The 12,941-nt window shown below is 51.3% G+C and overlaps 1 protein-coding gene across 1 annotated transcript; it reads left to right on the top strand.

The window, feature by feature from the left end:
• The first annotated feature begins 7,670 nt into the window (after positions 1 to 7,670).
• Positions 7,671 to 10,949, top strand: TMUB1 (transmembrane and ubiquitin like domain containing 1). The gene is made up of 3 exons (XM_027841039.1): positions 7,671 to 7,733; positions 9,015 to 9,427; positions 9,858 to 10,949. Exons 2-3 carry the CDS (start codon positions 9,042 to 9,044, stop codon positions 10,207 to 10,209), a joined length of 738 nt encoding a protein of 245 aa, XP_027696840.1. The 5' UTR covers positions 7,671 to 7,733; positions 9,015 to 9,041; the 3' UTR covers positions 10,210 to 10,949.
• The last annotated feature ends 1,992 nt before the right edge of the window (positions 10,950 to 12,941 follow it).

Here is a 12,941-nt window from a genome sequence, read left to right as displayed (position 1 = left end):
ATGTTGTCATGACTATAAAAATAACATAGCTATTCCTCTGGGGTCCCACCCTTTCTTCAAACTTGGGAAAGAAGGTAAATTACAAATATTTTTTCCTTTCCACTAAACTTTCTGATAAGCAAGCGGCTCACTCTACCTGATCTCTTCTTTGCACATCTGATTTCTCAGTAGGCTGAGAAGAGAGTGAGTTTATACAATAAAAACCCAGGGTTTAAAGAAGAAATGGCACATTCGTTGGGCCTCCAAGGGAGTGGATTTCAATAAATAGGATATGTGTAGATGACTCGCCCTAGAAATGAGGAGATAAGTGGAAGATGGCAGGACAAGGTGAGAACATTTTGGTTGATGCAGAAAATGTTCGAAAGAACACGTATTAAATAAAATCAGGAAGGTAAATTGGGTTGATGTTGTAGAAGGTCCTGAATACCAGGCTATGCAGTTTGTATTTTATTCGGTAGGCAACAGGAAGCCACGATCATACCTAGGTATTAAGACTGCTACTTTGGCAACGGTGAAGAATGAATTGGAAAGAATGGAGAAAGGGAGTCCAATTAGAAGGCAATTACAAGAGTCTAGACAAGAGGTAACAGAGGACCTGAACTAGGGAGGAGGAAGGCAAAAGACTGGGATGGATGGAAATTATTAGGGATGGATAGTATAAAGGATTTAGCACCTTCACCAACTGAATGGCGGGGTGGGGGTGGAAAAGAGTCAAAGATCTCCTGGCATTATACAGGTACATTTCACAACTTCCAATATCTGACTGCCTATTGAAAAAAAAAAAAAGCAGAGTCAAAAAAAGGATTTAAGGGACCTAAACATGGGAACTCTTGACCCGGTATGGACATCCCCTTTAAAGATGAGGGCAGTGTCACTCGTAAGACTTGTCTTACTTCACATACATAATTGATGTCATATTGCTTACCTTCTCAAGGGGTGGGAGGGAGAGAATTTGGAACTCAAAGTTTTAAAAAATGAATGTTAATTTTTTTTACATGAAATTGGGAGATATTTAATGAAATAAATAAAAATATATGTATTTCAAAAAGGCAGTCTTACTGAAACTTTCTTCTTCTTAGCATCACAAGTCTTTAAGTTCTCCCTCTTTCTTTGGTTCATGATGTGTGTGTGGTTTGGAGGTGGTACCATACTCTACCTACGGGCCCTGGGGAAGAATGCTCAGAGCAAACAGAACAGGTAGGGCAATTCTACGGTTCCATTTCCTCAACCCCCAGATGGAATTTTCAGCAACTAACTGCCTCTTATCTCCTTCCTCTGGGATGAGATCAATAATTCACCATAATTGACCAAAAGTACTAATTGGTGCTAACTGGAAAACCTTTCGGGGCCATCCCTCAAGGAGTCGACAATCTAAGAAAGATAAGATGAATGATCTAAAATAATTTATAATGTATTCTACATACTGCTTTACAATGCTTTTTCTCATTTGCCTTGTAAAGTAGTACACTTATTATGCCCATGTTACAGAAAGAAGCTAAGGCTCAGTAAAGTCTAGATGACTTATCCAAGGTCACAGGGTAATCAGCAGAGCTGAGAATCAAATACAGGTCTTCTGACACTACTTTAGTGTTCTTTCCACTATGCAGTGTGCGTGTAGGGAGGTGTCATTATTCGAGGATGAGTTTCTTTTTTGGGGGAGGAAGGGGGAAATAATGTTGAATTAGGAAATCTACCTCTAATACCATTAGAGAAAGGTTCTAAGTGAAAGGGTAGGAGGAAGGGAAGAAAGAAAGAGGCAAGGAGACCATTTTACTGGGCAGAAGCAAAACAGTTTGACAGATGGATAGAGGCTGTCATTTCCAGGAGAGGCAGGGCTAAGATTGGAGAAGGAAAAAAACACCCCCCCCCAAAAAAATCCTCAAGTCTATAGCAAGAGTGGTGGGCAAGAGAGAAATTAGAGATGAAGTGAAATTGGAGCAATAAAGATTAACTAGAAGCCTGGACTTCAACCATAGGACAGGAAATAATTAAGGGAAGATTATGACCACAGAGGCAAGGTAGATAGAAGGCACCTTTAAGCATTATATTGAGGATGGATGAAAAGAAAGTAGCTGAGGCAAGGACTGAGAGGGGGGCAAGGAAACAAGGGGTGGAGGAGCACCTAACAGTTCAAAGGAAAATTTGGAAAGGGACAGAAGCTAAATGTGAGAAATATTAAGATCGTGGGACAAATGGACTAGAGACATAAGGGACAGTAGTTACTTAAAGAAGACATAAAAGTGTCTTAGAACACAAGCAGAAGTGGGTGTTTCTGAAAAGTAACAAGGAAACCAAAGGAAGGTTTTCTTTTTCCATCTTACTAAATTTATGGTAGTAGTGAAATACCCAAGGGTCTCCCAGGTACCACTGCCTCAGACCACAAGGGGATAAAGATCCCCAAAAACTGGTTTGGGGGAATCTATATCAATATCATCAGTCTCTTAAGACAGAAGAGTAGTTTATCATTATACTTCTTGAGTATTCTCATGAACCTAGTAAGGCCTTTCTTCGCACTGACTAGAATCTTATCTATACCAGCTGCTTCCTTCCTTACCTGTCCCAGGGACTCTCCTGCTAATATTAATGTCTCTCTTCATATTCCAAATTGGGATGGGGGGGGTTTGAGTGGTCCCAGAGAATCTCCCATTGATTTAGACTTTCTCTTCTCTAATCCAACTAGAAGAGAAAGTGAGGAATTCTCTCTCTCCTTCCTCCCCTTCACATTTACAGGAGAGAAATTTTATCATGACCTCCTCAGTGAAAGCTTCCAGAGTCCACAGAAATGCTATACTCTACAGCTACAACGATGATTCAGGCCACTGACTCAGATCCATGTTAATGAGATTTTTTCTGCCACTGTATTATTTAATTAGTTCACAGAGAACTCAGCCTTGGGAGATTTGGGAAAAGGAGAACTAAGAGGGACAGAAGTCAGACTGCCTCAGTTATAGCAAGTCACCCCAGCCCTGCCTATTCCTCTTCAGCCTGAAGGTACTTACCACTCCAGATTTTACCACCCTCTCCTAAAGTGGGTGGAGTTTAGGCAGAGGAGAAGGACTAAGAGGGATGAGGAAGAGTGTGAAGAGGATAGGCCAAGTCCCGGACCCAGACTTGACCTACAAGGGTCAAGCACAGGAACCCCCTGCCTCCAAGTATATTCTCCACAGCAAAAACTATTTCCTCATTTTGTATTCCTCCTTGGGCCATGCAGGGTCCTCAGACACCTAGCACTGCAGTTTACAGGGAGGCAGGAACCTTTCCTTTCCAATCAAAATGCGGACCCTGGTGAGGCAGACAGATGGCTCAAGTCTCATTCCATCCACCCCTTCCTGGTGCTCAAAGGTTAGGGTGCCACTGAGTTTCTCTGTCCCTCTGCCAACGATCTGAGATCCTGGGGCTAAGAACTGGGGATCGGCTCAAAAGTCCGAAGCTCACAAACGGCCTCCCATTCTTGGCGTTGTTCCGTCCTGGAAACAGACCCTGAGCTCCAGGGATGAGGGTAAAAGCACCGGAGTGGGGCCCAGCCCTGCCCCCTCCCAGACACCTCCTCCTACTCCTAGCGCCCCAGGGGCGGCTCCCAAGGAAGCAGCCGCATGGATCTGAGCAGGCGGTTCTGCAGAGCACGGGTGGGGACTGGAGGGCGTGGAATAACGGGCCCGCGCCCACGCGGCCCCCGGAGCCGAACCACGCGCCAGGCCCGGGCCCGCAGCTCCCCTGCCGCGGCGTGGGGGTGTGTGAAGGGTGAGGGGAGGGGAGGAGAAGAAGAAAGCCGGGGGCGAGCGCCAGCCTCTGGGGGCCGGGAGGAGCCCGGCCCGGGAAAGATGCCATTACCAGGGAGGCTCCGGATCCCCAGCCCCCCGGGGAAGGACGGAGCAGCTGCCTAGACGCCTCCACGAGAGCAGCCTCACCTCCCGCGCCTCTAGTTCTGGATCTTCGGCCCCCTCCCCCTGGCCCTTACACTGGACAAACTCGACCCTCCCCCTCCCCATTCAATCTCGTGGGCTCAGCTCTCGCGCCCCTCACCCTGACGCACACCCTGGGCCCGAGGCGGCGCGAAGCAGCGTCCCCCGACTGTAGAGGGGTGGCCTGCACCGGGGTCCCAGGATAACGTGGCTTGGACCCCAGCCCGGCCTGAAGTGCCGCCAGAGGAGAAGCAGCACGGCCTAGACCCCAACCCTGCAAAGCCCTCCGACGGGAAACGGCGTGGCTGGGCCCTACGGTGCCCGCGGACGGCGGCTGGCAACATCCAGCCCCGGGCCCCTTCGGACGGCGGATGGAGTGGCCTGCCCTCCCCCCCGACCCCGCAGCCCGCTGCGTACCCGAGCTTGGCTTACCCTCGATGGAGATGACGTGCTCTCGGATCTGGTTCTGCAGCCCCAAGTCCTCGATGCGCTCGATCAGGTCGTAAATGGCGTAGATGTTGGGGTGCACCGATTCAAAGCGCTGGATCTCTGCCCGGATGGCCGCCGAGTTGGACAGTGCGAACTGCTGGGGGGGGCCCTCCGGCCAGTTGCTGGGAGGGGCCGCCGGCGCCCCCAGCCCCGGGCCCCGCGCCGCCGAACTGCCCTCCGCCCCCACCGCCCCCGCCGCCAGCCCCCGAGGCCGCCAGGCTCTGCTGCTGCTGCGGGCTCTGCCCCCCGCCCGCCTGGAAGTTCATGGCTCGGGAGCCGCGGGGGCCGGGCCGGGGCGGGGGCGGCGCTGCGGCGGCGGCGGCGGGGGTCGGGGTCTAGCAGGGGCCGGGACCGAGGAGCCGGAGGTGCGGGGCTAGTGCATGGAGCCGGAGACCCGGACGCGGCGCCGCGGCTGCTGCAGACGCTGTGGCCGCCGCTCCCCGGGTGCTTCCCAGAGCCACGATCCCGCTGCCCGCCGCTGCTTCCCACCAGCAACCAGCGGCAGCAGCAGCAGCAACAACAACGGGACCGGGAGCGCGCCGCCCGGGCCCTCCCCCCGCGTCATGCGCACGCACCGCCGCCCCCGCCGGCACCGGCACACGCAGCCCTAGCCCCGCTTGCGGCCGCCCCCGCCCCTGTACCCTCCCCCTTCTCGGCGCACGCTGCCTGCCGCCACTCGGTCCGCCTCCGCTCCCACCCCCTACGTGCCCCAAGCATCTCTTGGCCTCCCGAACCATTCCTTCGGCCCTTCCTCCTCCGCCCCTCCCCTCGAGCTCCCAAGGAAATCCTGCTCAAATGCTTGCCCCAGCAGCACTCCCAAGCCCCTTACCCTTATAGGCAGCACCACTTCCTCCGTTTACTATCTACACAGAGTGGTCACAGACTACCCAGTTGCCTCCTTCTTTGCCTCCAGGGTCAGCTCCTCACATCCCTGGAGTAACCCGACCTACCAGGGCTCTGGTGGGCAGTGCCCAGACAACCGATTTAGGCCCTATAGGTGCTCAATCAATACCTATTGATCGGCCGAGAGAGGAGAGACCAGTGTCCAGGCCAAACTTAGCACAGTGCCTGGCACATAGTAGGTGATTAATAAATTGGCACACAGGCGCTTAATAAACGTTTCTTGAATGAATGAATGAATGAATGAATGAATGAAAGCTGTCCTGCCTGAATCAGGCTGAAGAGGCATCTGGTTATTTATTCTCAGACAGCAACAAGGCCAAGGCTTGATGCCATCATGCTTCTATCCATTACCTAGTTTAATCCATCTTAGCCTGGTTCTTCCTCCTCTCTCCCCCTCCCTCCTCTCAGGCCCAATAGTATGATTGGGAATCAGGATTCCTAGTTTCTCACTTCTGGTTCTAACAATATTGTCTTTGTATTCCCAACCCCTAGCGCTTACTTCTGTGTTTAATAAAAAATTGTTGATTGACTGATATCCAGAGCATCACATCTCAGGAGTCAATGTGTCCTCCATCACTCCTAGCCTCCAGGATTGTTTAGTTCTTTGTTCTTGTATCCCCAAGGTACTGCTTAACACATAATAGTCTATTGATAAATGTTTGATTTACAGGATAGGAAGAGTTAACTGAAACATAACTAAGCAAGGTTGCATACTATACAAAGAAATGAACTAGGGACAATAAATGTTACTATACACTCTCCTTGCCCTTGCCAATCCTATTCAAGGGGACCCACCATAATGTATGTTTCCATTCATTTTCCTTTTCTCCAAGCCCCCTCCTCCCTTATTTTGGTCTCTGTTGGGCTCATCTGGATCTAGAAAGCTACCTACAATTTTCCTCCCCACCCTTTTCCTCTGCTAGAGATGTCTCTTGTGGTCCCTGGAAATCCTTAAAATCCATTCTTCTGATCTGGCACTTCCAAAATGAGGAGTCATACCTATAAGGCTGTGGGCAGGCTTATTGGGGTGGAGAATATGTCTTTAATCTTCTGCCATCTCTTCTTCCCAGAGTCCAGCAGCTTGAAGCCATTAATGTTTTTCTTCAAGTGTGCCCCATTGCTGCTCCACAGTCCCTATGGGCTACTCTTGTAACTAGCTGCTAGCCTGATAGCTCCCTGGAAGATCTGAGTTCACGTTTCATTTTTGTCATTAATTAGCTGTGTGGTCTTGGACAATTCAAATTATTTTTCTAGGATTCAGGTCCTCAGCTGTAAGATGAAGGAACTGGATTAAATGATCTCTAAATTCTCTTCTAGTTCTAAAATTCTATTATTCTAAGATAATTCCTTTTAAAATAACTAAAGATAACTGATTGTTTACATGGTGCTTTGATATATAGTTAGCAGCATTTTAAAGTTTACAAAATACTTTCCTAACTAAAAGTCTGCAAGGTGGGTAGTGTAATTATTATTTCCATTTTACAGATGATAAAACTACTGCTCACATTAAAGAGTTACCCAAGGTCACATAGCTGGGGAATGATAGAATGAGGTGAAAACTAAGATCCTCTTAGTACCTATTGCAGATACATGTGGTTACATGGAGGTGAGATCCCCAGAAGCCCAAGGAAAAATGAATCTGAAACCAAAGAAATTGGAAAGGGGAAGTTGCAGGTGTGGGAACTAGAGGTCCCTCAAAATTGAATAGGGATCAAGACAGACATTCCAGATCCTTGGTACCAGGTTTCATTTGCAGGTATTAAAAAAAAAATGTTGATGGTATTTGACTGAAGCTAGTTTCTGCAGCAAGCCTCCTTCCGTGAAAAAAGCAAGTCAATTCGGAATGAGGTGACCTGCTACTTACTGTGATATTAGGCAAACCGCTTTACCTTTGGGTTTCAGTTTCCTCACCACAAAATGAGGAGGTTGAACTGGATCAGGGGTTCTTAAAGTGGGGTCTTTGAAGTGGTTTTAAAAATATATCAGGGTAATTTCAACATAATTTGTGTCCTTTTTAATTCTGTGTTTTATTTTATGCACTTAGCGTTTTCCGCACAAGGGAAAAGGCTTCTCCATAGTGCATACACAAAAAGGTTATTAGAGAGATGGATTTCTAAGACCTCTTCTAGCTTTGACCCCAAGTCATAACCTTGCAGCTGGCTAGGGCTACTTGTGCTAAAGAAACCCAGAGAAAGGGTACTCCCTCCCTCCTTTCCCATCTTCTCTTACCCTTTCTGGTCCCAAGCCCGGGAATGTTTCCGGGAGAGTTAGGCGAGCGAGGAGGCGGGGCCTGAGCGGCGTCCTCGGGACTACAAATCCCATAATGCTCTGGGCGGGCCGCGAAGGGCGGGGGGGGCGGGGTGGACAGGTAGGAGCGACCTCGGCGGCGCGCTCCCGGAAGTACTGGGGTGTCCGACATGGAGATGGACCAGCGGCGCGGTGAGTAGAGGGGACTGGGACCCCTGCCAGCCATTCTCCCCACCCTGGCTGTGGCCCCTGGTTTTCACACACCTTCCCGTAAACCTTTTAATTTTTGAGGGTGTCTTTTGGGGTGGAGGGAGCTTCCCAGGGGGATCCTGGGTCTACGGCTTGGTGATGGGGGGCGGGGAGAGGATAGGGACGTACAGGTGAATTTGGGGGTTCTAGGAAACAGAGGAGAAAAAACACCCACAGGGTGGGATTTGGGGCTTGGTGAAGGGGCAGGTGGAGTGAGTTTGGGTTCTTAAAAAAGATAGGAAGCGAGGTTCCATAGGGTGAGACTTGGGATTTGGGTGTGAAAGGAATTGTGTAGAGATGAATGGGGGGGTGTTTAGGAGACATGAATTAGGTCCCAAGGGATGGAACTTAGGCTTTGGTGCTGGAAGGAATTGTGTGGCGATGGGGCGGGGGGGGGGGGGATGTTGCGTTTAGGAGATCTGAATTTAAGGTCTTAGGGGATGGGATTTTGGCTTTGGTGGAGAGGGATTGTGTAGTGATGGGGTGGGGAGGCGGCGGCTGGCGTTTAGGAGGCATGAACTGAGGTCCAGGAAGGTGGACTTGGGGTTTGGGAAGTTGTGTAAATTGGGGGAGGAGTTTAGGAGACAGGAATTGAGGTCCTAGGGGATAGGATTTGGGGTCTAGGGATGGGGGAGAAATTGTCTAGAGGTTGAGTTTGAGGATTTTTGGCGACTGGAGTTGAAATCCCAAGAAATGGGATTTGCAGTTGATGGGAGTGGTGTATAAAATCAAATTTAGAGGCTTTTAGCAGACAGAAGAGTAGAATTAGTGTTTTAGTGGGGGGGGCATACAGAGGTGGGTTTGGAGGCTTTAAGATGCAGAGAGGTTGAGAGCAATGAGTTAGGAGTTGGAGTTTGGTTGATTGTTGGATGTTGCATGGAATAAAGTTGGGGCTTTCAGAAGATCAATTGGGAGGCCCAAAGGTGGGATTTGGGGTTTGGTGATGAAAGGGAAGGTTTAGAAGACAGAGGCTTTAGAAGACTTTAGAAGTGTTGAGGTACCAAAGGGTAGGATTTGGAATTTAGAGATGAGAAGTAGAGAGGTAGGTTTGGGGACTTTAGGAGACAAAGGAATTAAGGAATGGGGAGGAATGTTGAACAGGGGCTGGAATTCAAAGAATTGAGGGTTGTTGTGAAGCTGGAATTGAATGGGGAATAGGAGACTAGTGAAATAAGAGGGTTTTCTGCAGGCTAATATCTCACTGGTCTCTTTATGCCCATACAGCTCAGTAGCCTGGCCTAGGCAGGTGCCATGGCCCTGATTGAGGGGGTGGGGGATGAGGTGACTGTCCTTTTTGGGGCACTCCTCTGTCTCCTGGTGCTGGGCCTGGCCTGGATCTCTACACATACCTCAGAACAAGGTGATCTGCTGCCCCAGGACTCAGGGACCCCCTCCCCAACACAGTCCAGAGAGGCTGCAGTATCCACAATCAGCAACAGCCAGGATGCTTCAGGATCTGAGGCCCCCACCCTGAGACACCGAGTACCAAACTTACAGTCAGAGCCTGGCACAGTATCCCCAGAAGCACCACCTCCCAACTCTCAGCCAGGACCCTTGGTGCTTAGGCTGAAGTTCCTCAACGACTCTGAGCAGGTGGCTAGAGCCTGGCCCCAGGATACCATTGGCTCCTTGAAAAGGTGAGTAGGGGTGGGGAGAGAAATGAGAGGGGCAGGGAAGGTGATGCTGAGAGAATGGGTTGGAATCAGATGGAGAAAGAATCTCAAACTCAACTAGAAGCAAATCCCTGCAGGGACTAATTGACTTAAAAAAACCACAAATTCACATCTATGTTGTATTGTATTTTTATTTATTTTGTTAAACACTTCCCAATTACATTTTAACCTGTTTGGAGGTTGCTAGTTTGACACCTCTGAGCCTTCCTAATTAGTAGAGGAATTGGAGTCAAGCCCAGATCTCCTAATTCTAGCTGCCTGTCTCTGAGGAAGTGCGGGCTAATTGAAGGGAGAAGGGAAGTGGGGGTAATAAGTGGGTGGGAACTGTTGTGACAAGGCATAGGACTAGGATTGGCTGAGGCCTGCTCTCTTACCCAGGTCCCTCTCTCCTCAGGACCCAGTTTCCAGGCCAGGAACACCAAGTTCGACTCATCTACCAAGGGCAGCTTCTAGGAGACGATGCCCAGACACTGGGCTCACTTCACCTACCCCCCAACTGCGTTCTCCACTGCCACGTGGCCGCCAGAGCAGGTCCCCAACACCTCGGCTGCCCACCGGGGTCAGAGACCGGCCCCTCGGGGTTGGGAGTGGGCAATCTGCTGCTCCCCCTGCTGCTTCTCATGCTGACGCTGCTTTGGTACTGCCAGATCCAGTACCGACCCTTCTTTCCCCCAACCGCCACCCTGGGCCTGGCCGGCCTCACCCTGCTGGTCAGTCTCCTGGCCTTCGCAATGTACCGCCGCTAGTGCCTGCCCGAGCCCAGGGCCAAAGCCATCCCGGATCCCATTCTCCGCGGCACAGCGGGAGCTGCTGTCTCCCCCGGCCCACAGCTCGGCCATGCCTTTTTCCCCTGCCCTGGAGCCCAGCTCTGCAGAGAGAGCTGCGGGGGCCCTCGGACCCCTCCCCGTGTGACCAGCACTGCTCCCGGCTGGCTCCCGGGACCGCAGGCGCCCACCCCCAACTGAGAGCGGCCGCCTCCCAGCCGGGCAGCTGTTGTCCCTGCCTGGGGGTGCAGGGCATGCCCAAGCCTTTGGGTCCCCCGAACGCCCAGCCTGCCCATGCGCCGTGAGAGTTGCCAGTGACCCCCAGCGTGGCTGTGTCGCAGCCGGCCCCGGCTCGCTGGACAGGACCGGGGGCCGCCGCTCTGGTTCTTTGCAAAGACTTCTATTAAACAAAAATGTGAATTCCCAGCGCTGCCGGGTGTGTGTGAGTGAGTGTACGAAGGTGAAGGGGCCTGGGAATGGGGAAGCCCGGCTCCGAGGGCCTCTGTGGCCCCACACAGCCCGGACAGGGGAGGGACCTGCACGGGGGTCCCATTCCCTGCGCCAACTTTGAGCAGCTGTGCCCCCGGGGGCGGGTCACCGGACCCCGGGGCCTATTCTTACACCCCGGAGGGGGAGTAAGACTAGTAAAACTAGTTGCATTACCTACCTCACAGGGCTGTTGTGAGGGACGCGCTATATAAAGAAAAGCTGTTACTCTATAGTTCGGACTTGGTCTCTGGGCAATAGGGGGCGTGGCAGCGCAGGAGAGCAAGGTCGGTCCCGCCCCCCCCCCCCCCCCCCCCCCCCGGGGGGCGCCCCCCCCCCCCCCCCCCCCCGCCGCTGGCGAGGCGCCTTCAGGTTCCGCGCAAGCGGCCCTGGACTCCCTGGGGTAGACGGGAGCCACGTCCTGGAGAGGTGGGGGATGCGGCTGCAATTGCTGGCGGGAGCGGCGTCCAAAGGGCTGCCGGGAAGATGGCGGACTCGGCGGCATCTGGCCTATGACGGCCCGGCGCTGGGCAAGGGGCGGACCTGGACGCCAGGACCCAAGACCGGCTCTGCTCCCCGCAGTGTCCAGGGAAGCCTGGGGCGCTAGGAAGCCGAAGACCGGGGTATCCCTTCCCTCCCCCATCCTTGTCTACATCTGCCCCCTCCCTCGCGAAGGGCGGGGGGGGCGCGCGGAGGGATGCGCGACTTCAGCGCAGGGACCCTCTTGGAGCGTGGGAGAACTCCCGGGGCACCAGGACCTGGGGTCGGATCCCAGCTCTGCTAATTCGTGCCTGGGAACCTTGGGCTAATTACCTCACCACTCTAGGCCTCAATTTCCACCTGGGTCCCTGCCAGCTGTGAGTCTGGGCCCGAATGTTGTGTTATAAACATAGATTAATTGAGGGGTGGAGAGGGTAGAGAAAGTGTGGGATAGTGCAAAAAACAAAAAACAGTGGTTTTGGCAAAGTGGGTCCAAACCCTGGCTGCTAATTTACTTCTCTAACGTATGTAAAGTCGGTCATTTTTCACTTTACTCCTCTGTAAAGCAAGGGAGCAGAAGAACTAGATCGTCTTTAAGGCCTCTTAAGTCTTTAGTGCCACAAGCTTGCGACAGGGTCAGACACCCCCCCCCCCCACCCCAGTCTCTGAGGTCATCGGGTGGATTGCCTCCATCTCATTTAGAATAGCTGGACCCTTCTTTGAGCCTATGATAGGGTTTCTAACAGTATCTGTTCTGCCTATCCTAGAGGGTTGCTGGAAGGTTTGAAGTATTCTGCAAATTGTAAAGTGATAAAATGCTTTTGAATTTTGGAGGTTACTTTCACATACCCATTAACTCATTTTGTCCTTAGAACAAACATTCCAAACTAAAAACATGGAGGTGGCATTTGCCTGAAGTCACACAATTAAATCCCTGGGCTGGGATATCCTCACTCACTACTGCCTACCTAGGTTTCCCAGCTGACTGACTTTTGGTGCAAGCCTTAGATCAGCAGCATGTCTACCAACCTCTAAAGTAAATCCCTTCCAAGAATCATCCCCTTGATTGGGGTAAGTCTGGGAGCTGTGAACTTCCAATAGCATCAGGTCTGATATCCTGGTACCAGTAATGTAGCAGAGACAGCAGAAACCAAGCATGATACTAGCTAGGCCAGACTAATTAAATATGGGGCAGCCCATCCTTTGGTGTCCTGCTCTGTCCTGGGGGGCACCCTGTGACATTCTTAACCACACAGGTAAGCCCTTCCACCTCATCTCTTCGGCAAACCTTATTCTGACCACCCTCAAATCTTGACATAGTTCCTGGATTATACATAATCTGGTCCCACCCCACCTCTTCTAACTCCTCATCCCCATTATTAACCCTTTACTCAAGCCAGGCTGAGCTGTGCACTAAATAATGCTATATTCATTCCCACCTCACTACCTCAGTTCATATCCTCTGACATTCTTCTGCCTACAGAGATCATCCCTATTCTTCCAAGCCCATATTAACTCCTGCTTCTTATGCGAAACCTTCAGTTATTTCCAACCACAATGATCTATCCCTCTGAATTCCTAGCACTTTTCTCCATTTAAACTCCTCTGAATAAACTCATTACGCTCTTAGTCACTGCCTTGTGAACTTGGGTTGTCTTATGTTGTTTTTTTTTTTTTGCTTATCTTCCCACAGGATACTGAATCACCCTCAGTAGTATGCAAAAAGTGGACAAACAAATGAACAATCA

Source organism: Vombatus ursinus, unplaced genomic scaffold, assembly GCF_900497805.2.
Source record: "Vombatus ursinus unplaced genomic scaffold, bare-nosed wombat genome assembly UNPS02014852.1, whole genome shotgun sequence".
Taxonomy (NCBI): domain Eukaryota; kingdom Metazoa; phylum Chordata; class Mammalia; order Diprotodontia; family Vombatidae; genus Vombatus; species Vombatus ursinus.
The sequence above is the reverse complement of the archived record's forward strand: the minus strand, read 5'-3'. Positions and strand labels throughout refer to the sequence as shown.

Excerpts from the sequence above, each read along its gene's own strand:
- TMUB1 (XM_027841039.1), top strand. The coding sequence starts at position 9,042 with ATGGCCCTGATTGAGGGGGTGGGGGATGAGGTGACTGTCCTTTTTGGG. Across the intron at positions 9,428-9,857 it reads ACCATTGGCTCCTTGAAAAG|GACCCAGTTTCCAGGCCAGG; the intron begins GTGAGTAGGGGT and ends CTCTCTCCTCAG.